Raw genomic sequence first — 26762 nt, 5'->3', positions numbered from 1 at the left:
ACGTTGAAGTTAATGGTAGAGCTTCATTTTGACAAGAGTACTGCTATCTTGTGGCGTCTCGGTTCCAAGAAACCATGTTGAAGGGAATTACGGTGCTTCATTTGGATAAAAGTAGTGGTTTTGCTGCCATTTAGTGGCAGAGTTCCTTGGCACCAAGCAAGGAACTCTGTTGAAGTGAGTTGATGAGTTTCATTCGGCAAAACTTGCTTTGCCGTAATCCTCTATCGGCAATTATAATAACCCTTTTAGGGGCCGGTTGCAATTATTTGTCGATTTTCACCATTTCCATCGTGAAAGTGCAATATTAGAAACTTTAAATCTCAATCCACCAATTTTGCAGCCAAAATTAGTGTATTATGGCCACAAAATACTTTTTTTTTCAATTTGCATTTTGTGTGCATGTAATATCTATATTGTGGCCACAATGTATTCTCCCCCCCCCCCCCCCCTAATGTTAATGTTGACTTAATATTAACTTATTTGGGCCTATTGCCATTGGTTGTCATGCATTTTTAAATGCATACATTTTTTTAGCATTTTCATTAGGTACAGGTGCTGTGTTGTATTTTTGACATCACATGATGATGATGATGATTATTATGATTAGAAGGCGCCATCTAGCGGCCAAATTCTGTTTACATAACGGAGTGGAGGAAGAGGAGGAGCCGCTCTCCTCTCACCTGCAAAAACGAGCTGACGACGCGGATACAGCCGAGAGAGACTCGTCGTTTAAAACAGACCAAAAAAAAAAAAAACCTTCCAAGAAAGTGGGATACAAGTGGCCAACCACGCGAGCGCCAGCGACAGCAGGTAATGATTCACAAAGATGGTCGTGGTGCGTTTAAGTACTCGTTTTTTACTTTGGTTGTGTTCGCTGCTTGGACAGCCGGTGCCTTCATGTACATCGTTGTAAAAAGGTAAAGTGGTTTTGTTTTGAAAGCGTCCACTTACTGTTTGTCTACTATCACAGCAGCTTTTGTTACTTCACATGTTCATTTGTATCATACGTGTAATTTATAGTTGTGTTTGAAGTGGTGTCGCCTGATATTTGCATTTACGTTGAAATGAATTTACAATTTTGTTAGTTAAACTCATGCTAGTTAAACTAGTTAGTTAGTTAAACCAACAATAAGACAGCTGCCAATATATGAATATGAAGATACATTTTCCATTTTTTTGTTTGCTAACGCAGTTGTAATGGCGTAACCTTTTTCACACAGATAACCTGCAAAAAAAAGTCATTTTGCTGTCTTGTTCATTATGGAGCTTAGTGAGCTAGGAGTTACTTTAAAAAAAAAAAAGAAATCTTTTTATTTTTTAAAGCTCACTAGTTAATTTTTTGTTTGCATTTTTCAACACGAGTGTAATTGAGTAGCCTCTTTAACACAGATATCATGCCAAAAGTTATTTAGCTATGTAAGTTATCTAGTTGTAGTTTGCTAATAGTTTTAGCTCATTGTTTGTTTGTTAGCTAGCTAGTTAAATTAGTCCTTGTGACACGAGTTAGTGACAATTTCCCCAAAATGCGAGGTGACTTCAGGATTAAATAGCAATATTATTTTTTAGGAACTCTCATGGTAACGAAATTCATGATGATACAGTATAGGGGAAAAAATGGCACAATGTTATTGTGAAACCCGAAAGATCAATTAGATGTTAATATTGTCGAAATTTGTGCTACTTTCCATCTGGGAAAAATCGGAGAGTGTTAGCATCTCCGCCGCTCACCTAGCAAATAATCGTCGTTGTTGAGAGAAAACCAACATTCAGCAAACCACAACGACTCGCACCTCGTATTTAAGGCCTTGGTGAGGGTTTTGCGTATCCGTAAATATTTTATTAATATTGAAGCAATCACCTAAAAATAAAGAAAATGTCAAGAAAACTCACAAATCAACACATAAAGAACCCTGATGTTGAACATTCAGTCACAAGAACCAGTTTGCGTGATCCTTGGAGCCATAACATGGTGGAACATGCATGCATTGGAACTGCACTGTGAGGTCTCACTTCCTGTAATCCAAGCCCACGTACAACACACGAGAAGCATGGTGTCATTATAGAGGGAAGTCTAATTACAGGAAGAAAAAAAAAAAAGTCCCAGCTGTGACGATGATCCCTCGATGACACGCTGGTGTATCTTTAGAAGAAAAGTGTCATGGGGCTTCAGTGTATGTAATGTGTCATGACACTATCAACTTCCTCTTCAATGGAACACATTTGAAGTGATCTTTTGTTTTCATTTTAGTCATAATCCTCTCTCCCTCCTTCCGGGTTAAAATGGAGGCGACCAGAAACAAGGTGCCTTTACATGTAAGTACCGCACTCCTTTCCTAAGCATATTAGTAAGGTTCGATTCATATCATGATTTGTGATTGCCGATTCGATTCAAGGATGAGATTGGTTCATGTAGAACGATACGATCTCAAACGATTCAGTGTTTGGAAATGGATTCGGTAACTTTTTAGCCAAAATTTCAACCAGTGTGACAGTGAAATAAATTCCTGGATACTGGACAGTGGAGGTGAAATTCCCTAAATTCCTTTTGTATCTTGTAAAGGTGTCCGGTAAAATTAAGTATGGGGGGAAAAAAATAAGCAAACAGTAACCAACCGTTATGGCAAATACTGAAAAATGTCAAATGCGTTCACACTTGATGCCACTCGTTGCTAGCGAAACCCAAACCAGAAAGTTCTCGTCCCGAGGGAGGCAATTTGCAATTTGCGTTACCGGCTGACACGCACGCACGAAATATGAGTATAGATGGGCAGTAAGACCACTGTAAAAAGACCATAGGAAGACTGGAAGTACAACCGGAAAAAGACTATAGTAAGACGGGTTGTAATTGTATGAATCGCAGTAAAACCCCATTGTAAACCCTGGAACAAGACCTAAGACTGGTTGTAAGAGCACCTTGGAAGGACACCATCGTACGATCAAAGTAAGACCCGTAAGAAGACCAAAATAAGACTGATGGTAAAATCTGAGAGAGACCTGTCAAAGAGAAGCGTCTGTTATCTGAGATGTTTTTGTTTCTTTGCTGCCCCCCCCCACCCCCCCCTACGCTGACATCACCGCATGCGTAGCTCCCGGGGGATGACGGGCGGCCCGAGAGCCGCCGATTTGCCGTTTCCCCGGCGACCGTAGGCAGCACGTGCGCGCTTGTTTTGTTCGCCTGCTGAACAGACAAACACACGCGAAGGTGCTAGAGTCACCGTGCTGTCAGACGACGGGCATTGTGTCCTATCTGAGCGAGGCTACAAGTGTCAAACCTTTATTATTCACACAGGCTGTCCAACGTGACACTGACCATATGGGACGCATGCGATCCAAGCATAAGCTGCTGAATATTTCATTGTTACAGGATCAGGTTTTGTAGTGCCATAAAGCCAGAGATTGCCAGACTGACCTTCCCCAGGGCAGCGATGATCCAGTTAGGGTTAAAGATTGCGTTTGTTTGTTTGTCATGTGTGCTTGATGGAGATGGATGTATATTACAAATGGGCAGACATTTTTTTTCATTGTCGAGGTTTATTGTTTCCATTTAGGTTCCGGTGGAAAAAATTCAAAAGCATTTAACTCAAAATTTTGCAGGTGTTTCTTTTTTATCCAAACATAAAAACAACACATTTTTGTTTTAAAGAAAAACTATAAAAATAACTCTTAAGACCTGCTGGTAATAACACCATGGCAAGACTGGTACTAAGAGTGGTAGCAAGACCACGGTACGACCGGTTGTAAGACTGTATTGTAAGATCAGTTGTAGGACTCTAGTAAAACCATAGTAAGACTAGAAGCAAGAAGGATAATAAGATTATACAGTAAGACCAGCAAAAATACATCCTTTTCGTTATACAGCGACAATATCTCCCTGTATTTATTTTTTTTTTGTAACCTTTATTCAACCAGGTTGGTTTCATTGAAATTAAAAACCACTTTTTCAAGAGAGACCTGGCACAAGACAGAAGTTCCAGGCACGTTTTGAATCAAATGAAGTGAATTTTATCAAGCAAAACCTAAAGAGTGAATGCAGTGCTCAGGACTAAGAAAGGCCTGGATCTTATCTTTCTGTTCAGCGTCAAAACAACATTGATAACCGTGACACTAGTGCTGACCACAAATAACAGTGCCGCATGACTCCGATCCTATCAGCTCCGGCCAACAGCGCTCAGTAGACGCTAGATCCAGTCTTACGTTGTGGATTTTAAGGTTGGTGTCATGTTCTGCGTGTCTCTAAACACCGTTGTTTGTGTTCCAGGGACCCCTGCGGGACGCACTGGGAGACCGGGATGTCCTCAACATGGTCAAAAGAGGCGATAATGTTTTCTATATATAATATATATATATATATATATCTATATATATATATATATATATATATATATATAAATATAAAAATTTTTATTGATTCGAGTGGTCCTTTTATATCGACATTATGTTCCAGATCCAGTTGTTGAGAGCCGAGGGAGTCAACGCTGAACACGTTCCTCCTGAAAAAGGTGAGGAGTTAATTGGGGCTCGTCGTCAAGTTGCTCTCGAAAGTGTGTTTACTTAACGTTCTTGGTTACGTGCTCTCTCGTGTTTGTTCCCTCATTTGCAACACATCCTCAACAAAACAAGGCATCACACAGCAACAAACACACGCACAAAGCCGCAGAACAGTACATCCACTCCAGGATTAGTGTGGATATGGAAACAATTTGTTCCCACAGGAAATAATGGGAATAATGGTCAAAAGAGGCGATCATAAAACCTTTAGACATTCTTAACTGTGATCCAAATGGAAACTGTATAATAGAATAAAACAGAAAACCTTAATCTAAACTCTCACAATAAAGCTGTAATGTGTCTGCGGTATCTGATTCTTTAAAATTTGTAGTGGTAACACAAGTGTAAAAAATACTTTTGGCGTGTGTGTGAAAAAAATCTTTAAAAAAAAGTATAACTCCAGATGATACTACCCTTTTCTCCAAAAATGAAAAACAGATTTCTCAGATATTACATGTACATTTTTTTTTCTAAACAAATCAGATTTCAAATAATGCAACCTTTTTCAAAAAGAAATGCCCCACAACACGTTTTTTCTTAAAGACTTTGTTTTTGTAATATTAGGATGTTTTTGCCCCAGGAATACAGTTAAACCTGAAAAATGTGACTCCTTTTTTTTCTTTAAAAAAAAAAATGAACAAAACGTTTTTTCTCAAATCAATCCAGAAGATAGAAAAAAAATATGACTGTAGTTTAAACTTGAAATATTAGGACTTTTTATTATATAAATGAAAATTTCCCTCTAAATATACCACTTTTTTTCTAAAAAAAAAAAAAAATTCCTGAAAAATACAAACTCCCTTGTTGAAAATTGCTACTTATAAATATAAATATAACACTGAGGGGGAAAAAAAAATTCCTTGTGTGATGTCATACAACTTTAAATCTGGGTCATCGTAAATGACAGTAAAGCCAATAAATGGCAATAAAGTCAACTCTACGTCCAAACAACGAGTGTGGCATGTCTCCCACAACCTGTACCTTTTTTTTTTTTGTTGCTTTTTTTGTTCTTTTATTAATCGTTACCGTGGTGATGGCGGATGGTGGTATTGACCAGTAAAGCCCGAGCAGGAAGTGTGCCTCGGTATTGACATTCAGCCCGTCTGGAGCCCTGTAAACATCCATTGCTCTCTGACTGGTGGTGGTGTTGGGGGGGGGTCTTGTTTCTTTTCCCGCGGCCATTGCACTGCATCCTCTGCGGAAGACAGTGGGAGGAGAAAGAGGGTGTGTCTGCTCTCAGGTAAACTATTTATTTATTTATTTATTTTGCATAGGCGTTAGCGAGGAGCTGCGAGTAGAAGACAACAGGCTGGCGGAAGCTTCAAAGGTTGAATTTCTTCTTGTTGTTTTAAATCCACAATTTAACAAAACTTCCTGAAGTGATTTTTTTTTGTTTGTTTCTGTAAGATTTTTAAAGAACAGCTTTTCCTCTCTGTGGATGATGAAGAAGGCATTCCATCTTCTTCATGCGGTAACTTTATGTTCTTCTTCACGACTTTAAAGGATGACTGCACAATGAATAGGGTTCCCAAACTGAGGGGCAGGGCTCCAAAATAAGTCCATCTTTTTTGGGTTGGCAAAATGCTATTTTAGTAATTCTTTATTAACTGATCGTCACTTAAGCTCAGTCAGATGTTTTTGATTCATGTTTGTTGTAGTAAAATTGTTTAGCATGTCTTGCTAATTGGTTGCTGGCTGTGGCTTCATATTTAGCGCGGTTGTCCTACCTTGAGACGCAGCATAGCTATTTACTGTATTGTTTTTATTTAGCATGGATGGATCAAGCAATTTTTTTTGTGTTTATGGCTTGCTAAGCCAACAGCTAAGCTAGCTGACAATTGATAATTAGAGACCTTGTTGTAACTATGGTTCAAAATCTTGAATGAAAATGTAGTTTGTGTTCCCTTGAATCAAGGCCCGTCGCTCTCTCTTGTTGCTTTGCAAATCGGAAAGCGGTAGATAGTAGATACAATAGTAGGGTAGACATCATATTTGAAATCAAATATTTTTGAAAATCTACCCCGAGGTAGCTGTGCGCATCTCTCTTTGGCTGGAATCTGTATAGGAATGGCGTCCAACTTGTTCCCCACGGTGGGAATGGCCCGTTCTACTCTCTTACCCACCTGAAAAAGACGAGGGGGGGCGCGGGGGCATACGTTTTACAAGCTGTCATATTGCTGGCTCACAAAAATTGGACATTTTAGTTGACGTGAAGTCCTTTTCAAAGGCACTTGTCCACATTTGGAGGGAGGATGGAGGGATGTTTAAGCCGTTGCCTTGGTCAGTGTCAACTCTGCCCCTCTTGACGTGCTAATTATGTAGCAGGCTGCGAGTTGAGGTGCCATATTTAGTGTGGTTGCGTTACCCTGGGACGTAACCCAGCAGTTTTCTGTGTTTATTATAGCCTAAACGAACTGGCTGCATGTTGAGGCTTCATGTTTGCTGTTACCTTGGGCCAAAATCTCACCGTTTCCAGTGCGTGTGACATGCTAAGCTAAATGGCTGCTTGTTGAGGCGTGTGGCCGAGTTACCTTTGGTCAAAGCCTTTCTCGTCTGTTCCTCGGAGTGTCTCAGTGCAACGTTAAGTGTGTTGTTTTTGTCTCCGCCGCCCCCCACCACCTGTCAACCCGAAACATGTGACTCCGCATTCAGGGACAGAATTTCACCAAATGCAAGCACGAGAAAGAGGAAATGCCTCGACGATGCCCAGGATTTCCTCTCAATAAAAAGCAGCCTCGGCCTTCCTAGATATTGAAATCCTGGATGAATGTGCATGGAAAATCTCATCAAGAAAGCTCAGAGTCTACTGTGCTCCTTTTCTTCCTTCTGTCAGAACGACATCCATTTGGTCACGTATTTTATTTCTTTATGACGCGCTAAGCTAACAGGCTAACAGGCTTCATATTGCAGGCGGATGTGTTCCCTTGTGTCGAAACCCATAATTTTTTCCATTGTTCATCGCATGCTAAGCTAAGTAGATGCTAGTTGAATAATTATATGAATGAGTGCCGGGCTACCTTGAGTCAAAACCTTGCTTCCATTGTATATCGCATGCTAAGCTGATTAGCTGCTAGCTGAGGCTTCATATTTGGGGTGTTTGTGTTCCCTTGGGTCAAAACCTTCCTCTTTCTGAAGTTAATCACATACTAATCTACAGATTCTACTAGTTTTTTTTTTTTTTTTTACAGTACACATGCAGTCCAGAGGTGAGCACTTTACGCAGCACACAGCAGTGCAGATTGGGCACATCATCAGTGGCGTGACGAGTGTCAGCACTGATACTGACGGAACCTTTTCGGACCATCTACTGGCCGCCGCGGACGCACCGCCGCCGCCGCCTTTGGAAGGGCCCCCTGCGGCCATGTTGGTGCCCGACGCCCACGCCACGGACCCTCCCTTGTACACCTGCAGCCTCAGGTATGTTCGTGTGTACTCTGGCTGTGTGTCCCTGTGCTAATGTGTCATGTTTGTAGAGGTGTATAGAACATTAAATATGATGATATACATGAAGGTGTATGGACATTCGATATGATGCGATTAGCATTGCATATATTAAATATGATGTAAATGTGGTACATTCGAGGCGCATAGGTCACTTTAAAAAGTTGGTTGTTTTTTTTAACTTAAAGGTAACGCATGCAGTTTTCAAACTGCTAGCAAGATTTGAATGTAGCTCACTGCTCTTTTATTTGACTTTATGTAATCACGTCACGTGAATGGTTCAATCCGTGTCAGGTGTGAATGGAGCGTTACAAGTTTAATTAATTTCTTGAACTCACTAGAATTTAGATTTTATTTATTTTTTGCTGTTACGAAAAGGAAAGCACTGTTTTTTAATAAAAACATATTTAGTTGGACTTTATACAATGTTGTATAAAACCCCTTTTTTTTTAAACCTTACTTGAAAAATAATAATAAATTTGTGTGCACAAGTTAACCATTTCCTATACTCACTAGAATGTAGTATGATTAAGTGGAAAAAGCCATACCTGTGTTCAATGGAATCAGCTTTATCTGGGTTATTTGGAAAACACAGTCCCAGCCACGTGTCTCTGGAGGTGGACAGCGAGGATGACGAGGTGGAGTCGAGGATCCTGTCGTCGCCGCCCTCGTCCACCGTCGAGAGAAACAGTGACACCGGCCCGCCTTGCGCTCGCAGCCTCTCCACCTCCTCGGCGTGTGAACCTGTCCCCAATGTATAAATTAAGAGAAAAAAAAAAAAAAGTATTTTTAGTCACTAAGTGACAATTTCAGAGTCTGATTTTGTTGCTGTCACTATGTAGAAGCTGAGTGAGTCGGCAATGCGATTGCGCTCCTATTCCTACTCGTCCGCCAAAATCCCATCACGTCCTCCTCGCTTCGGCCGGGATGCCAGCAGCCCAGGTCAGTTAAATTTGTTAAATTTGAAGTGCATAGACCATTAAATATAAAAATATACTACAATTGGGGTACAGTCATAAAATAGGATGTAAATATATATGGTACATTAGAGGTGTAACTAGTGCATGAGAGGTGTGTAGAACATTAAATATGATGTAAATATGTTACATTAGAGGTGGATACATTAAATGTGACGTAAATATGACACATTAGAGGTGACTACGTTTAATATGTAAATATCAAACATTAGCGTTACATGCATTAAATATGACGTAAATATGATACATCAGAGGTGTGTACACATACAATGTAAATATGGTACATTGGAGGTGCATAAATTAAATATGATACATTACTGTACAGGTGTGGAGAACATTACCACAAGTGTGTTGTAGATATGGTACATTTGCGGTGTATAAAACATTATTTTGTAAATCTGGTACATTAGAGGTGTATACATCAAGTATGATGTAAATATTGTAATTTATAATACAATTTGTAATATAAAAATTATTGGTCCATTCATTAAAACACATTCACTGCCATTGACGGCTTTAGAAGTCAAATATCTGTGTTAACTGGGAGGGCTGGCAGTGAATGAGTTTTAAATATAATGTAAAAAGGTACATCAAAGGTGTATATACATTGAATATGATGTAAATATGGAAGATTTGAGATGTATAGAACATGAAATGTAGTATAGTCGAGCTGTATAGAAGTTTATGAGAGTGTGCGACCCGTTTGCTTGTGTCCTGTAGATGCCCCGCCCCACGGCGGCAGCCATAGCCGATCTCTCCTTCAGGCGCTCTCTCTGTCTATATCTCTCTCCCTGCTACACCCGGCTAGTAAGTAGAGGACTACACCAGGCCCAGCCTGTAGAAAACCGCTACATGATGTTAGCACGTTAGCATCTGCTTGGTCAAATTAAGTGTGCATGTTAAATGGAATAAATTGTTTTTTGTTTGTTTTGCTTAGTTGTATTGTATCAAGTGGCCAGATGCTTTGCTATGCCGCATTATAAGCTCCATTTTCCTGTTCTACAGATAACATCGCACTTTTCCTCTTTGTGCCACAGTATGTTTGTTGTCATGGCAATAAGCAATAACAAATGTCACGTGATTATAAATCACAGCTTTGAGGGCCTGCTTATGAGCTGGCCGCCGTCTTTGCCAAACTTGCATTACTTCTTCATTTATTAGTGAGAAATCATTTTTTTTGGGGGGGGGGTTGTGTATCCACAGAGCAAAGAGCCTCAGAGTCACAGTCCCATGAGAAGAGGTAATATTTTATTTATGATTATGATATTAATGTCACACCGGTGTCACAACACGTCACTCGCACTGACCTCCAAAACAATGACACTCACCAGCAGGGTGAAGATTTTCATTTTCAAGTGTTGAAAGAATATAGCTATTGTATAATTGAACTAAATAAAACTGAGAGCACTTAAAAGTACTCACCTGACACAGACACATAATGGAGTGACAAACATGATCATTTTTATACTCGATAACTGCCTTTGAGGTTGCTGAAAACTGACTTTATTTGGGTAAAATTCCATGCTAAGTAACGATTTAAAACAAAACAAAAAATCACACACTGTTGGAAGACAGCTGACACAGACACCCAATTTGGACAAAATATATATATATATATATATATATATATATAAACAATTTTTTATTATTTATTTATTTATTTTTTTACACAAGAAAACGACTTTAAAATTGACTTTTTTTTTTTTTTTTTTTTTTTTTTTTTTTTTTTACTAATATAAAGTAAAACCACTCACCCTATGGAGATGCCTGACACAGTCACATAATTTCGAGGCAAGCAAATCTATTTTTTAAACTAAGCTTGTAAGCTAATAGCCAGTTCATTTGTGGGGTGAAGATTTAAAATAAAATAAAGTAAAACTACTCGCCATCAAAAGATGCCAGACATGATTTGTTCTTCTCCAGGAAAACTGTAATTGTTTATGTTTTTTGGAAGGGGGAGGTTTTTTTTAGAGTAAAAAAACCACTGCATAATAAAACTAAAGTCAAACTACTCATCTGCATGTCTTGTTCTTCTTATTTCAGCTGGAAAACTCCCTTTTCTACAAATGCCTCTCTTCTGGCTTCTTATTGGTTAACATGGTTAAACTGCAGAGGTGGATGCGGTTTTTGGAGCAAATTTTCTTTGCTCCTTCCTCCTTTTGTCTCTCACATTGCACGTCAGCAGATCTCGATTCCCCCCCCCCCCCCAACGGGCGGTTTTGACGCTGAGAATCATATGTGAAGTGTGTACGTGTGGTGTTGTTCGCAGGGAGTTTCGCTCCCGTCACGACGGTAACGAGGGCGGTGCGGCGCCAGTGGAATCCCTGCGACATCTCACCCTATCTGAGTTCCTCAAAGAGTATGTCCGAGCCTGAAACGCAGCACAAAAAGAAGAAACTAACTTTTTTTTGTGTGTGTCTGTGTGTTCCTAACACTAATCTCCATTCACTTTCACAGCATAAAGCTTTATTAAAGTGTCGTTCATTTATTTAGCCCAGTGATGCCTGACCACTGTGCCACGGCACATAAGAGAGCACCAGGTGTGCTGTGAGAAATTATCCGTTTTCACGTAATTGGTCCAAAAATGACTATTCATTTACTTCAAACAATACATCTCTGTTCGTCTCTCTCTGTCAGTGACATATAGTGCCAAGCAGAACAATGAAATGCTCTTGCAACGAATAAAAGAGGACAAGTGTCCCCCCCCCCCCGAAATCATCAAAATAAGTGAATTTGCAGTTAGTGAACCGCAAACGTGTGGGGGTACGACTATGCTTTTTGTGGCATTTTTTTCTTTTGGGATATTTTTCTAAATATGTGCCTTGGCTCAGTAAAGGTAGGGAAACACTGGACTAATGCTTTGGTTTGAAGACTGACCTTCATTTCAGGAAGACCATCACAACTAACACGAGCGTAGGGTTTTGTCTGTGGATTTGTTTGTTCGTGCTAAAATGAAGCTAAGCGCCGACGTTTGTCGGTGGACAGGATTGAAGAGGAACAGGACAGGAACGTGTCCAACATCCCGACCAAGGCCGATTCGGACAAGTACAAAGTCATTCGCACCTTCAGTTTCCTCAAGAGCAAGATGTCCAATACGCGCAACAAGACCAAGGTAGCCCCCGTGCGCCTTTAGCATTACCTTTGCCAGCTAGCACGATCACAGAGCTCCTCTATTTTACATTAAAAACCAGATTAGCCAGCAAACAAGACCACAGCGCATCTCTTTTACATTCGCAGTTAGCATTAACTTTAGCAATCTAAAACCACCACGCAGCACCTCTACTTTCCATTCTCAGTTAGTGTCGTTTTGTCTACAAATAAAGACAAGATAAGGAAAAGAGTCCTGCTGGTTACGAGAGTAAGAATTCTATTCAGACTTCATCTTTTATCTTTCGCTATCTTGTGTTATTTTTAGACCAAAGGGAAGGACCAAGAGAGCAAGGACAGACGAACCACGGCGCGGCACTTTTTCGCCAACACCTGTGTATCTCCCACCACGTGCGTGGTGTGCGACAAGCCAGTGTTCGGAAAAGACCTTCTGCATTGCGCTGGTAGGCCTCCCTCCCAGGACATTCCTCTCATCGGTATCCCTACTTTATTTAACGATATCTTCTGCCTCTCAGCCTGCACTGCCACAGTCCATAAAGCCTGCAAGGAGTCGATCCCACCGTGTTTTAAGGTGAGCGCCGCGCTACTCCTCAGGTAGTGAGCGCCGCGAACTCTTAGCAGTGTCCTTGTTTTGTGTGGCTGCAGGAGCTCCAGGAGAAGAATGCGGTTATTACGGTGAAGAGCAGGACGGCATCTCTCCCGCAGAGTGAGTCAGAGACTTTGACGTGCAATTAGCAGAGGTGGGGGGACTCGAGTCACATCACTTGACTCAAGCCAGAGTTAAATTGCCAATTCCTGGACTTGGGACTGGCTTGCCTAAAACTTACCAAAGACTCGACTTTAACTTGTTTTTTGGGGGGTTGCTGTAACGGGTTAACGCTATTTCCATTCAGATTTCACCATAAGAGAGAGTCCTCCTCAATGCGCGATGCCACCGTTGGGCTCCAAAGATCCGGCGCCCTCCGGTTCTCTTGCTGGAAACGACGGGTAACGAGACCCCCTCTCCGAGTCCCTGAAGTATGAATCCATACCGTGTCAAATTTGAGAGCGATGGTGTGACATTCGTTATAGTGGTCTCAGCGAGAGCTCAGAGTCGGAGATGGACACCGCGAAGCCGAGCTGTCGATCTGAGGAGCTCCAGACCACGTCCTGCAATGATTGGACCCCAGGGGAAGGTACGGCCCAGTCACCACTCATGTGGGAGTGATAGCAAATTAGCGACTAGCTTGTTAGCATCCAGCACAGGGGTGGGCAAAGCATGAGCGGTTCTTTAATCCGGCTCACCTACGTAGTAGTTACATTATTATCCTTCTGTATTTGTTGCATTAAATTAGCCGTTCTAAAGTGAACTATTTTACATAAATGGTTGAATTTACGTTAAAATGGCATACTTTGAATCCTCTCTCGACAGACTACAGCGACCTCGCTGCCGACGCCGCCGATTACGAGGCGGAGTCGTGGAGTTTGACGGTGGAGCACAACTTCTGCAAGAAGCAGGACAAGCGCGCTGTCAAGAGGCAGGACGTCATCTACGGTCAGCCCAGGGAGTTCCAAGTCCCGAACATAGCGACTCAAGTCTTACTCGAGTCAAGTCATGTGACTAATTCCCCCCCCACCTCTGGTTAAAACGCAGAGCTGATGCAGACGGAGCTTCACCACCTCCAGACGCTGCACATCATGGCGGCGGTGTTCCGCCGAGGCTTGCGGGAAGAAGTGCAGCTGGACGGCAAGGCACTGGAGCGCCTCTTCCCCTGTCTGGACCAGCTGCTAACGCTCCACCGCGCTTTCTTCGCCGCCTTGAAGGATCGACGGCACAACTCGGCGCAGCCGCGTGAACACAAGAACTACCTCATGCAGCGCGTCGGAGATGTGCTGCTGCACCAGGCGAGCTGGAACTTTTGTAATTCAGCCTCCAGAGTCACTTTAAATGAATGATAAATGATATTTGCTAGGCTGGTTTATTATGAGTAGACCCATACAAATGTTCTTGCTCTCAAATTTGCGCCACATATACTAGACAGATGAACGGTGCTAAGTGGTCAAATAACTGAATTTCGTCATTGCGCGTTTGATGGCTGAGCATAAAAGGAAAGTTGCGGAATTAACTACGAATCCCGGATGACCGCCAGAGGCGCTGCTTCAAGCACTGGATCGTCACTCGTCGAGATTGGAATAACACCAAAGTCACATGTACGCAATCATCAACCCATGTTACATAAATGAGTGTTCATAACAGCCTGGAGGGAGATTACTCAACACAAACAGACCACCTTCACATTTGGCTTCTCAAAAGAAGTCAGTTATACATTTCGGTGGAATTGATGAAATGGTGACTGTAAACGATCGATTGCGTTGAAATGCACCGAAGAAACGTGACCGCCGGGTGTCCCTCCCGTGTCAGTTTTCAGACGAGAGCGGCGAGAAGATGCGGCGCGTCTATGGGGAATTCTGCAGCCGGCACAGCGAAGCGGTCGGCTTGTTCAAGGAGCTCCTGCAGAACAACAAGCGGTTTCACAACTTTGTCAAGGTACGTCCTCGTTCGCACTTTGTGAACTCTACACGCAATGATCAGCATCCAGTTGGCACTCTCCATCTTACTTATAGTTAGTTGTGCGGTTTTAGTAATTGATCACTATCTGCCGAGCGCCTGCTTGCGGTGAAGTTTCCTACTACCATCGAGCACTCGTGCTGTACTCCCTCGATACCATTGGCTGCTGAATTAGAGAAAAAGCACAAAAACCACCAATGAGTGTAATTAATTCGGTTGTGAAATTTTGCATGAAAGCAACAAGGAGGTAACTCTCTGGTGCGACGACGGGAGATCCCAGAATGCATCCTGCTGGTCACCCAAAGGATCACCAAGTATCCCGTCCTGTTGGAGCGGATCCTGCAGTACACGCAAGGTCCGTCCTCCGTCTGCCTCCGCCGGGTGTCACCGCTGTAGCGCCAGCTGACGAACTAGGAGTTTCTGTCGCGTCGCAGAGGGCACAGCGGAACACGCCGACCTGTCGGCGACGCTGGCGCGCATGCGCCAGCTGATCGCCGCCGTGGAGCTGCGGGTGAGCGAGTACGAGCGGCGGCGGCAGCTGCGGGACGTGTGGAGCCGCACGGAGAGCCGCAGCACGGCCAAGCTCAAGAACGGGCGCACCCTACGCAAGCAGGACATGATGGGCCAGACGCTCAAGCACCAGGGCGCCCTCCTGTGGAAGACGGCCACCGGGAGACTCAAAGGTTTGGCCGGGGGGGGAAAAAAATTCCCAACCCTTTTACTCTCACCTGGTTTGTTTTGGGAACTTCTGTTGATGACGTTATTGAACCCCGGACAGACGTCCTGGCTCTCCTGCTCACCGACTCCCTGGTCTTCCTGCAAGAGAAGGACCAGAAGTACACCTTCGCCGCTGTGGTACGTCCACGCCGTAGCTGCCCGAATGTTGTCAAGCGTCGGCTTCCTGCTGACGCTTGACCCGGGGATATGCCCGCAGGACCACAAGCCTCCCGTCATCGCGCTGCAGAAGCTGATCGTACGCGAGGTGGCCAACGAGGAGCGCGGCATGTTCCTGATCAGCGCCTCGGCCAGCGGGCCCGAGATGTACGAGGTCCGCGCCGCGTCCAAAGAGGAACGCGACGCCTGGATGAGGATTGTTCACCAGGCCGTGGAGAGGTTTGCTCGAAATGCGGATTGGGCGCCTTAAAATAAAATCTCCAATTTTCCTCCCAAAAATCTCATTTCCTATTTTAATCCGTTATTTTTCCCCTTCACTGACAGATTTTTTTTTTCTCTCTTCTGGGATTTGCTATATTTTTCCTAATACCCAACAAAGCTTTTACAAGTTTTTTTTTTGTTTTGTTTTTCCCCCCCCCCCCCCCCCAGAAACCTTTTTTTCCCCAGCCTCGACTTCCACAGAAGTAATAGAAATACTGTGAAAAGAAGTGCTTCCTCTTGGAAAAAGGGACTCTTTTGTTAAATCCTCTAATGAATTTTAAATGGTCAGCAATTTAACAACATAACTGACAATTTAATTTTCGCAAAAACACATGACTGTTCACTTAGAAATGTCCTTGTTGTTTTTTTTACCGCTAGATTGTATTTCAATTCATTTGAGGTATTTTCATTGAGAAAAAAAAAACACAGTGCTATTCTTAAAAAAGATAAGGACATTTCATTTGAGTGATCCCAAACCTTTTATCGATAGTATCTGTGATAAAAGAGTAACGGTGCACCCCCTCCACCTCCCTCACGCTCTTTTTCTCATGTAGTTGTTTGGACTATGGAGCTATTAAATATTATGGTACTATTGAACTATCGACCAGCGCTCGTGCTTTTTTGGGGGGGGGGAATGTGTACTCATTGTGTGTGTGTGTGTTTTTTCCCCCTCAGCTGTCCCAAAGAAGAGGAGGAATACTCGAGCGAGTCAGAAGAGGAGAAGCGTGTCGCCGAGGCTCGCTTTCAAAAGGTCCAGAAATTGCAAGGTATGACTTTGGGTGCTGAACGTTTGAATAAAATGTTTCCCGGGCAACAAAATGACATGGACAATCAACAGTCAAGTCTTGATGAATGAATCGATGTATTTCCGTATTCCGCCAGAGAGTCTGACAAGCCGGGACCAGCAGATCTGCTCCGGCCTGGAGGACAAGCTGCGGACGTACGCGGCGCTCTCGGCGGGCGCGGCGCCCGGCGAGCCGCGGCTGCTCGTGCTGCCGCGCACGGACGAGCTGCCGCGGGCCAGCGTGCTGCTGGCCGCCGCGCTGCGAGAAGGTTCGCTGTTGTGCAAATGAATCATTACACTTTCTTTCCCTCCAGTTTCGTTTTATCAGTCGTGCTTTTGACATATTCCGACGCCACTGCTAAAGCTAGTTCTTTGCGCGCTGTTCGGAAACCCAAAACAATGTTTGTTAGTACCTTATTAAGCGAAGACCTCCTGTATTTGTTTTTTGGGACTAAATATTTTATTTTCATACATTTTACTTTGCTCATATTTTATATTTTTGGTCTAATATTTGTATTTTGTTTCCTGGTATTTTTCTGTATTTACGTTTTCATTCTTTCTTTTTTTTTTTTTTTTATGGTTTTTCTTTTGTTTATTGTTTTTTGTTTTTCCTGTGGCTACCAACATAAACTGAGGAAGGAATCGCATCTGAAAAAATGTCCTAATATTTTTGTCTTATTTAAAAAAAAAAAAAAATTCGCTCACAAAATGGATGGATGGATGTACATTTTGTTTTTGTGGACCCAATGTTGTTTTTTCCATCTTATTGTTTTTCATTATATTACCTACAACATAATAAGGTACGTAAATATGTAACAATACAATGGAAGTACAGCGGTAACTTGAGTGTGCCACGTATTCTGATGCCGCTTCACAAACCAGTTTGTCGCGTGCCATTCGTAACCACAAAACATGACGTAAGTACTTTTGTAAGCCCCGTTTTTTGTTTGTTTTCTTGATTTTTCTTGCTCCGTGTTTTATTGTGCCACCGCCAGCCGAGAACCTGAAGCACACGCTGGAGTCCAGATCCGGACGCAGCCCGGACTCGGGCGGAGACTCTGCGTTCGCCGGAAGTCCCGTCACCCCTCCGGAACAGCCGCCCGACAGAGAGGCGGCTTCACCCGCGGACCACGAGACCGTTCAGTTTCCATCACCGACTCACCTGCAAAGTGATGACTTCAACGTACGCAGCAAAGCACCCATAAAGATACAAATACAGAGGAGAAGATGGGTTTGTTTCTTGCGCAACATACTGTACGTAACAATACTGTATTCGTCTTAGCGGCGCTCTGATTGACGGTTTCTCACAAGCGACAAGAAAGTGAGTCACAGCAGCCGCACAGATGACTTTTTACTTTATGACACATAGAAGCCCGTGAACCCCTCGGACATTTATATTCATCTCTTCATGACGCGTTCTACGGCAGCTTGGAAAAACGTTCAAGAAATTTGTATTGTTTAAATTGCTGTAAAAATGTAGTTGGGGCAGATTCAGAAAGTGGGCTTGGAGCGTGGCCCTCACTGGGACACAACATGGCAGTAGAACACTATGGAGCCTCCAGGGGGCGCACATGTCTCACGGATGGAACTTCACTTCTTTGTTCAACCTAAAGTTGTGTTGTTTTATCTTTTGGCAGATTGCTCGCAGTGTGCAGAGCCTCACGCAGCTGCTCTACAGTCTGCAGGTGAGTTTTGTCAGGTCTCGTCATTTCATTCACCTCAAAAGCTACACACACAAAAATACATATTGTTCCTAGCGTCAAAAAAAAAAAAGTTCCCTTTTGAAAACAACTGAAAATGACATTTTCATCCCGTATAAATCAATACAATCCTTATATGAATAATGGCGTAATCCAAATTTGTACGTTGGCCAGAATGTGCCGTAGTCTGTCTATCTTATGTATGCTAACCCCGTTTTAAAGCCATAATGACCATGTGTAGCTTGAAAATGTCGGAAGTCGGTGGTAGTGTTACAAACTGAGGACGCCTGATCAATCAATTTTAAAATTCAAATTTCATTTATGCAGCACTTTTCATGCATTAAAGTGCTACATACACTCCTCAACTTATGAGCTATCTGACCTACACATTTTTTGAGATACCAAGTATTGCTCATATGATTTTTTTTTTTTTTTTTTCCGTCTTTGTCTTGATTAGCGAGCAAAAAGGTAAAAGTTAACGTGAAACAAAGATAATTACACAGTTGCTGAATTAACCAAACCACATAACTTTACCTTATGGAAGTCCACGAGCTTGAAAAAGCTCAGACGCTATGCAAAACGCCAAGGATCATGAAAACCAGCATTGATGTTGGAGTAGTTATAACCCTTAAAGCAGCGACTATTTAAACAAAAACAACGCAGAAACACATGTAAAGAGACAATATAACAGTACTCGTATGCATATATTCTTTATTGTTTGCAAAAAAAATTGGTTAATATTACAGCAGTTTACTGAGTCACTTAGTTGTGACTTCGTGTGTTTGTCTGTCTTATACTGCCCCCTGGTGGCCAACGCGTGTTCACACGGAGGAGCCACAAAATCCATTGAATTAAAGCATGAAATCATGATGCGCAAACGGTTTTATTTTGAACATTCAACAACATTACACTGGATGTTTTCTTTACTACTACTAGAATTTCAAAGTGGCCCTATTATCCTTCCATTTTTCTATTATCTGTCGTCGGAGGAAAAAGTTTGGACACCCCCGGTTTGAGCACACCTGCGCACAGGCCCTCTTTGAGCTCATTTGCGTATTCAAAGCTTCCGCATCCTGCCCGCGTTCACCCGCGCACCTCAGGTGAGCCGTCACATTCCAAATGCGCTCGTCTGTCCGCGCTTCAGGCCGCGGTGACCATCCAGGACAGCTGCTACGAGCTGCAGAGGTTCCTCCTCCGCGAAGCCGGGCTCCCGCCCCAGCGCCCGCCGAGCGCCCGCGGCGCCGGCGACCGACGAGTCGCGCGGCGCCACCTGGAGAAGTGCAAGGACGACGCGGGGAGGAACCGGGAGTGCTGGGAGAGGGAGCGCCAGGCTCGGGAGATCCGGCTGGGCGAGAAGGAGAGCGGCGTGGACGAGCGGGAGCGCCGGTGCCTTCTGCTGGCCGAGGAGCTGCGGCGCGAGCGCGAGGAGCTGGAGCGGCAGCAGGAGGAGTACCGGAACAATCTGGAGAGGCTCCGGCAGGGCCAGAGGAGCATGGAGAGGGAGCGAGAGCGTCTGGAGAAGCACCGGAAGGTTCTCCACACGTGGAGGCACGGCCGGCAGAGGAGCCTGCCCGACGGCATCATCCCGCTGGACGGGCAGAAGGTGGGCGCGGCTAACGTCAATCACGTGCGGTTTTCGCTAGTTGCGTTAGGGCGTGGTTGGTTGCGTTACTTGATTTGTTCCACGAAATTGTCATCATTTACTCCCAAAGGTCTATTCTCTTCGTTTCGTAGCGATTCTCTTGGATGCACTGCTTCCTTTATATGAATGCGAGATTTATTTTGTATTTTTTGTCCAATCAGATTTCAGCCTCCCTGTGTTGCTCTGTCAATCTACTCTGCCCCACAGCCTTCAGAATCAAGAATGTTGGCCAATGCAACTTCAACTACATTTATTAATAGCAATGGGACTGTTTAACCAATCGGATTTCAAACTCACGGCAAGCTGGCCGACGACGTCCTCCGATTGGTTCGTCACAGCAAGCCAAGTTCGACGCGCAAAACACGCCTTTAGCCATCTGCACGCTTTAAAATCCATCCATCCATCCATTTTCTGAGCCGCTTCTCCTCACTAGGGTCGCAGGCGTGCTGGAGCCTAACGCTTTAAAATACATTTCATAATCAAGCATATTTTGCCTTGAGTTGAGGTATTTCCTCTTAGATTTTAGTTTTGTGTTCCCAACATAACGACTAATCGTTTTTCTTTTTTTTTTACGTGACTAGCAACTTTAATACCTGCTAAGGAACAGACACCATGAGAGGAATAATTTTCACATTGTACGGGAAGAACGAAGCCCGACGAAAGGCAACCACTTAGCCCAGTTTGAGAAGCACTGAGGTTTAATGGAGCTGCTCCGGAATGGTCCGGCACACACGCGGCGGCGGCGCCTTCCGCACGCCGCTCGTGATGTACGAGCTGCGATAATGAGCGCCATTTCAGCGCCATTTCTCCCCAGCGCCGCGCGCCAATAAACATCTCGGTGATGGATGGTAATTAAAGTGCAGCAAATAAAAAGCCCCGCTGCAATAATTAAAATGGCCGGTTCCTCGATGATTGCCTCTGTGTCGGAGGGAAAAAAAAAATTTGCGATAAAAGGGTGCACTGTTTCCCTGTGGGGCTTTAAGCTAGGCTGGCGGTGGGCAAAGGTTTGTGGTCAAGGGCCACGTTAGATTTTTAACACGGGCACATGGGCCAGCTTATTCATAGATGAGGTAAAAAAAAACAAAAACGTGCCGAATAGTTTATAACATTTTCATTCATTTTAAATTATAGTATACACAACCATTAACTTTCAGGTCACTAAGAAATTTCTATGTTTTTTGAAAATCTATAAAGCTATAAAAAGTCTACACACCCCTGTTCAAATGCTTGTTTTTTTGTAATATAAAAAATGAGACCAGGATAAATAATTTCAAAACTTTTTCCATCATTAAAGTAATCTATGTCCTGTCTAACTGATTTCATTTGTTTTTAGATATTTTCGAGAGGGGACGTAAAACTCAACAACTGAGATAATGTGGTTGCATAAATGTGCACACCCTCTTATAACTGGGTTGTGGCTATGTTCAGTTGTTCTAGTAGGCTTTCTTTCTAACTTTTATTTTTTATTTTTAAGCTTTCTAGCAGAAGGCGAAAGGTTTTGTGCTCGCACTGAATGTTACTTGGAACTGTTCATAATTCTTTTAACTTTGAAGTGGTATGTAGACTTCTTCTATACATTTACTGCATATATACTACCATTCAAAAGTTTGGGGGTCACTTAGAAATTTCTTTATTTTTTAAAGAAAAGCACTTTAATCAGAAATGCAGTCTAGACATTAATTGCTTCTCTTAAAAAAAATAAAATAAAAAATACAATGTGTTTTTATGGAAAACGTGAAATTGTCTGAGTGACTCCAAACTTTCTAACGGTTAGTCTAATTATAGGTAGCCTACAGTTACTAATAATGTAAATATAAAAGAAAATGTCTCATGTATGTGTGCGATTTTCACTTCATTCGTATGTTCATGTTATGTATATTTGATTAACCAATGATTTAATTGGATGAACTAATTAAAACATTATTAAAAGCATTTTAATCAACCAATTGTAGGGGGGGAAAAAACTGTTAAATTAAAGCAACAAACATTAGAGGACCCGCAGGGCCCATACTTTGCGCACCCGTGAGCTAAGCTACTAGCGCCAGCTGCATTTTTAACGTGTCAAAACAATTGAACTAATTTCGTCGCCACCTCGGGCCCACACAGACTGGATGAAGGCTCACCTGCTTTGTTTCTGTTTTTCCCATTTACTTATTGAGGTCTTTTGAGTGGCGAGGCAACACTGGAGTTGACAAGCAGCTTGCGGAGCCTGAGGCCACAGGTCACGGGGTGAACTCTCAGGCCTGCTCTAATTGGCTGCGAGTCATGTCAGTGTGACAAGTTGTACGGGCGCAGGGAGCCAAAACACCGGCTGCCGCCTTTCTGTAGAAATTGCAGCCGCAATGTCCTTTTCTTAGCCAGTCAGAAGACAAAAGCACATTAACAAAAACTTAGTAGTGTAATTAGCATTTGATGTGATGCGGATTTTAGCTGTGATTTTCTGCCCTCTGGCTTTTGTCCTTTGACCTTTCCTCGATCCCGTCCCAGAACTCAAGTGTGGGAAACGACGACGTGTTTGCGACCGGGTCGTCGTCGTCGCCCGGCGGAGGCCTCGTCACAATCTGCAACAACAACAAGCGCAAAGGAAGCGACGGCAGCGCGCACAGTTGCCTCAACACGCTGCTGGCCATGTCCAACAGCAGAACATCAGTCGCCCCCGACACCTCCACCCTCAGTCCCGACGCGTACGGACGGCGCTGGACGACGGCGGGCGCTTTGTTTGGTAAGTGGGCGTGTTTTCGTGTTCGAGTCAAGCTGACCACGGCTACGTGGGGAATCATCAGAAGTGTTCTCTCGTCTTTGCCATCGGGCACAAATGACAAACTGTGAGAAGGTCAACAAAGCGGTATACACACGTAATGTTCTCAAGGCTGACGTCTGATCTGTCCTTCCAGTTAATCAGTGTCGCCTGACAAAGACAAACGCCCCCGCGGCAGCCCACCCCCTCCACAAATAGGACGTGACAATCAATGGCTTCTCTATGGACCGGTGAGGGTCGGAGCAGCTTGGATTGATTGCGCGACATTGATCTATGCACAAGTCGTTACATCGTGCCTTCGAATGCATTTTTTCCCGAATGGTATTAAACAATGTTTGGCATCTATCAAAATGCATGTCAAGTGAAAGGGGAGTTTAAAACAGTGATAAGGACAATTATGAAGAGATTGACATGAAAAGAAACATGGATGCACACGACAACAACAACATTGTCGAGAGAGTAGAGACGACGTTACTGGAAAATGAATCTCCATATGTGACATGATATGACGTAGTTTGATGCAACAGGAAGTAACGGAATGTGACCTATTGTGATTCGGCGTGCCGTAATTTGATGCGACATGAGGCTAAGCGGTTAAGAGAATGGATGGATGGATGAAGTCATGAACAGAATGTGACCGAGCATGATTCGGCGCATAATGACGTTTTGTGATTTCATGTGACGTGTAACATGATGTAGCGTGATGCGATGTCACGTAATTTGCCGTGACATAATGCAATTCGCTGCGAAGTCATTTGAGCTAAGATCCTGTGTTGTGACGCAGCGTAGCGTAATTTGACGTGACGTAATGTAGTGTAATATGAGGTTATTTGATGTGACATGATGTAATTTGTCGTAACGTGACTTAATGTGATGTGTGACAGTGTAAAGTTGCGCAGCGTGACGCAATGGCGAACGACACTACTAAGTCATGTGGTGTGGCGAAACGTAATTTGATGTAATGTGATATAATAACAATTGTGACATAATGTTAACAATGTAGCGTGGCGCGACGTAGCATGACGTAATGTAACATGACTCGGCGTAATTTGCCGTGATATAATTTGATGTGACAGGACGTAATGGAACGTGATTTGATGTTTCGTGATGTAATGGAGGGTGACTTGCCACGATATAATTTGATGTGACGCGATGTAATACGCCGCAACATGACGTTACGTGATGTGGCGTGACGACATGTGGTATGACACGGCAACCGTCCCATTTGACAAGGGTCGCCGTGGCTTTCGGAGTTGCGCTGATGCTAGTGCTAAAATGACATTGGTCCTGGCTGGTCTGCCAGTTTTGTAAACGGTTCAATTTGGGAGGGAGGGGTCGCCATAGCAACAACGTAGGAAGTTGCTCCAGACGAGCGAGTCTTAAAGGCACGGTGGCTCGACGCTGACGTCTCATCTTTCACTCTCACGCCACTTCTCTAATGTACACTTAATGTCATTCGGTAAACGCGCGCGCGCACACACTCTCATTCCCCTTCAGGGACACAATCAGGCAATTTATAGTTCACGCCATCTGTTACAATGACAGCGCACCTGGCCCTATACATACACACACACACACACACACACTCAACGTACACACACAGCCACCTCCAAAAGTCCTTAAAAGAGTGTTATTGATCCCCAGGAGGAATTTGGAGAGCTGCTGGAAATCAACCAAAGCACGTTTGCACACTCTGGGACCCAAATTACCTTGATTGTGCTGCATCCTGGTTGTTGTTATTATTTAGTTGTATTATCATAATGCATCCCTGTTGTTATTATTGTGCTGCATCCTGGTTATTCTTATGATTATACTGTACAGTTATTCAGAATGCCTTTTGTCGTTTGCACCTCAGATCAGCGCCACACGGGCGAGGCCTGGCCGTCATCGGCGAGTGATGGCGGCAAGTCGTACCCGCCGCCATTGCTAACCCCTGACCTTGGGTGGCCGGTTTCCATGGAGACGGGCGGCGACGAGGAGGTCCGAGAGGAAACGGTTGTGTACCTCTGAACAGAGATCGTGTTTAAATGTGCTTACTTATGTGTGGCATCATTTACATTATCATGAGTCCTGTAAAATTTGTTACATTATTTTCATCATCCCCCCCCCCCAAAAAAAATTGTTTAATTTCAATGTATTTATTCATTTTCAAATAGCTCATGAAATAATTGGTTAATTTATTGTAAATAAAATACTAAAAAAAAAATAATTATAATAAATAATAAAAATAGTAAATGCCTTTTAGTTGTTATTGCAAACAATAAAATAAAACAAAAACATTTAAATAAACACATTCACTTTTACAAATAGTTTCAAATAATTGCTTAATTGACTTAATTAACTCAACAAAACTCAAATGTGGCCGTTGTCCACGCTGCTGCTAAAATGGCCTCCCAACAACGACGCATGACTCCTGTGGGACGACAGAGACATTTTCAGTCCGGTGCCATGCACGGCGGACGTGCCGTTGCCAACGGTGACAGGTAGAGGAGCAGCAGGTGCGCGCATACCAATGACTTCCTGTCCGGCAAATAAGCGCATCCGCGGCGGAACAATCAACGCCTCCCAACTCGACGTGACAATTACAGGTGTCAAAATAATGCTAAAAAGGTTCATAGTTTTTTTTTATTATTGTGAAGCAACTAAAAAAGGTTTATAGTTGCCTACATGCTACAAAATGGTGGGAAAACACCATGAAGCTCTTCAACTCACTTTAACATAGTGCCTTGGCAACAAGATGCCACAACGCACCAAAGCACTACATGGAGCTCCTCAACTGTCTTCAGCATAGTTCCTTATCACCAAGAAGGTGCAAAACCACTACACGAAGCTCCTCAGTTCCCTGGCATCAAGATACCACAATCAAGATACCACAATCTTTGGCCAAAGCTCGACGTGGAGCACCTCATCTCACTTCACCATAGTTCCTTGGAACCAAGAGGCCACAAGATGGTGGCAAAGCACCACATGGAACTCCTCAACTCACTTCAACATTGTTACTCGGCACCAGGACTCATTTTCAACGAATAGCTGGGGAACCTTTGACTCTTCGGGGATTACTGTAATCAAACTAAAATAGTCCCGCCCTCACCGCGCTCTCCATCCATCACATTTATCGCCTCTGCCGCCGTTAAAAATCAGATTAACCGAACCGCTTCTTCTTCTTCCGAAGGCCCACACGGAATCTCATTTCATCACCTCATCAATTTTGAAGACTCCGGCGAGCGGCCGTTTTACGGCGAGTTTCAGTCGCCAATGTCCCCACTCTGGCCCACTTTTACCATCTTTGACCTCTGATTTGTTTCCGACTATGCTTGGATTTACTCACATATTATATACAGTAGACCAGTGGTTCTATTGTTGTGGTTCGGGGTCCACTAGCCATCCCTTGGGGGTTCACAAAATAAGTTGACATAGGACGTATCATTTTAAAAAAGGTCAATATAGTGGATGTAAAAAGTCCACACACCTCTGTTCAAATTCAAATGAGAGAAAGAATTTCAAAGCTTTTTCGACCATTAATGTGAATCATAACCCGTTCAACTCAATTACCCGCAATAAATTTAAAAATCCTAGAATATCAGAACTTTTGTTGGTTGGTTCCGAGCACAGCCACACACCCCTGTTCAAATGTAAGGAAAAGCCTACTAGAACAGCAGAAGATCATTTAGGGTAAATTAGAGCCGCTCTGAATGACGGCAAGAGTCTGCAGATTCCCATTTAACATAAAATGGAATGTGATTGGTTCATTCTGAACACAGGCACATCCCCAGTTATAAGAGGGTGTGCACACTTGTGCAACCACATTACCTCCCTTGCTTATTTTGACTACCCCTCATGATTTTATTATTTATTTATTTATTCAATTAACTTGTGGAGTTTATAGGTCACATTAATAGTGGAAAAAGTTTAGAAATGAATCATTTTTGTCTCATTTTTTTATATCAAAAATCTGGCATTTGAACAGGGGTGTGTAGACCTTTACTACACACTGTTAATCTACCGTCCCTGCATGAATAGTCATGTTTTATAGAACGGAAAGCCTTTTTTAAGAATATGTATTAATGTAATAATATATATATATGAATAAACAGCGTGATA

At 43.2% G+C, this 26762-nt stretch overlaps 1 protein-coding gene across 7 annotated transcripts; it reads left to right on the top strand.

The window, feature by feature from the left end:
- The first annotated feature begins 659 nt into the window (after window positions 1–659).
- arhgef28a (Rho guanine nucleotide exchange factor (GEF) 28a) lies at window positions 660–24927 on the top strand. 7 transcript variants are annotated; one of them, XM_061747237.1, is made up of 33 exons: window positions 660–810; window positions 887–917; window positions 2249–2313; window positions 4259–4303; window positions 4445–4499; window positions 5823–5875; window positions 5956–6019; window positions 7737–7965; window positions 8585–8744; window positions 8832–8931; window positions 9687–9773; window positions 10170–10206; window positions 11236–11325; window positions 11952–12078; window positions 12382–12517; window positions 12590–12645; window positions 12720–12780; window positions 12968–13061; window positions 13146–13249; window positions 13486–13608; window positions 13708–13958; window positions 14476–14601; window positions 14860–14977; window positions 15057–15305; window positions 15401–15477; window positions 15557–15735; window positions 16453–16544; window positions 16660–16830; window positions 17557–17792; window positions 18199–18246; window positions 19406–19864; window positions 22391–22625; window positions 24517–24908. In XM_061747237.1, exons 3-33 carry the CDS (start codon window positions 2281–2283, stop codon window positions 24669–24671), a joined length of 4050 nt encoding a protein of 1349 aa, XP_061603221.1. In that variant the 5' UTR covers window positions 660–810; window positions 887–917; window positions 2249–2280; the 3' UTR covers window positions 24672–24908. The 7 variants fall into 7 exon arrangements, with proteins under 7 accessions (XP_061603221.1, XP_061603220.1, XP_061603222.1 ...); XM_061747236.1 differs by lacking the exon at window positions 887–917 and having other exon boundaries at window positions 24517–24926; XM_061747238.1 differs by lacking the exon at window positions 887–917 and having other exon boundaries at window positions 17557–17744.
- Window positions 24928–26762: the final 1835 nt, after the last annotated feature.

The sequence above is a fragment of the Phyllopteryx taeniolatus genome, chromosome 15 (assembly GCF_024500385.1).
Source record: "Phyllopteryx taeniolatus isolate TA_2022b chromosome 15, UOR_Ptae_1.2, whole genome shotgun sequence".
Lineage (NCBI taxonomy): Eukaryota > Metazoa > Chordata > Actinopteri > Syngnathiformes > Syngnathidae > Phyllopteryx > Phyllopteryx taeniolatus.
Note: the sequence above shows the minus strand (reverse complement) of the source record. Positions and strands in the feature narration are given on the sequence as shown.

What these genes read in the sequence shown, in the direction of transcription:
- arhgef28a (XM_061747236.1), top strand. Translation starts at nt 2,281, where the DNA reads ATGGAGGCGACCAGAAACAAGGTGCCTTTACAT. An exon ending in CATTCCATCTTCTTCATGCG is followed by an intron (nt 6,020 to 7,736) that starts GTAACTTTATGT and finishes TTTTTTTTACAG; the next exon opens with TACACATGCAGTCCAGAGGT. An exon ending in AGCTGCTCTACAGTCTGCAG is followed by an intron (nt 18,247 to 19,405) that starts GTGAGTTTTGTC and finishes TCCGCGCTTCAG; the next exon opens with GCCGCGGTGACCATCCAGGA.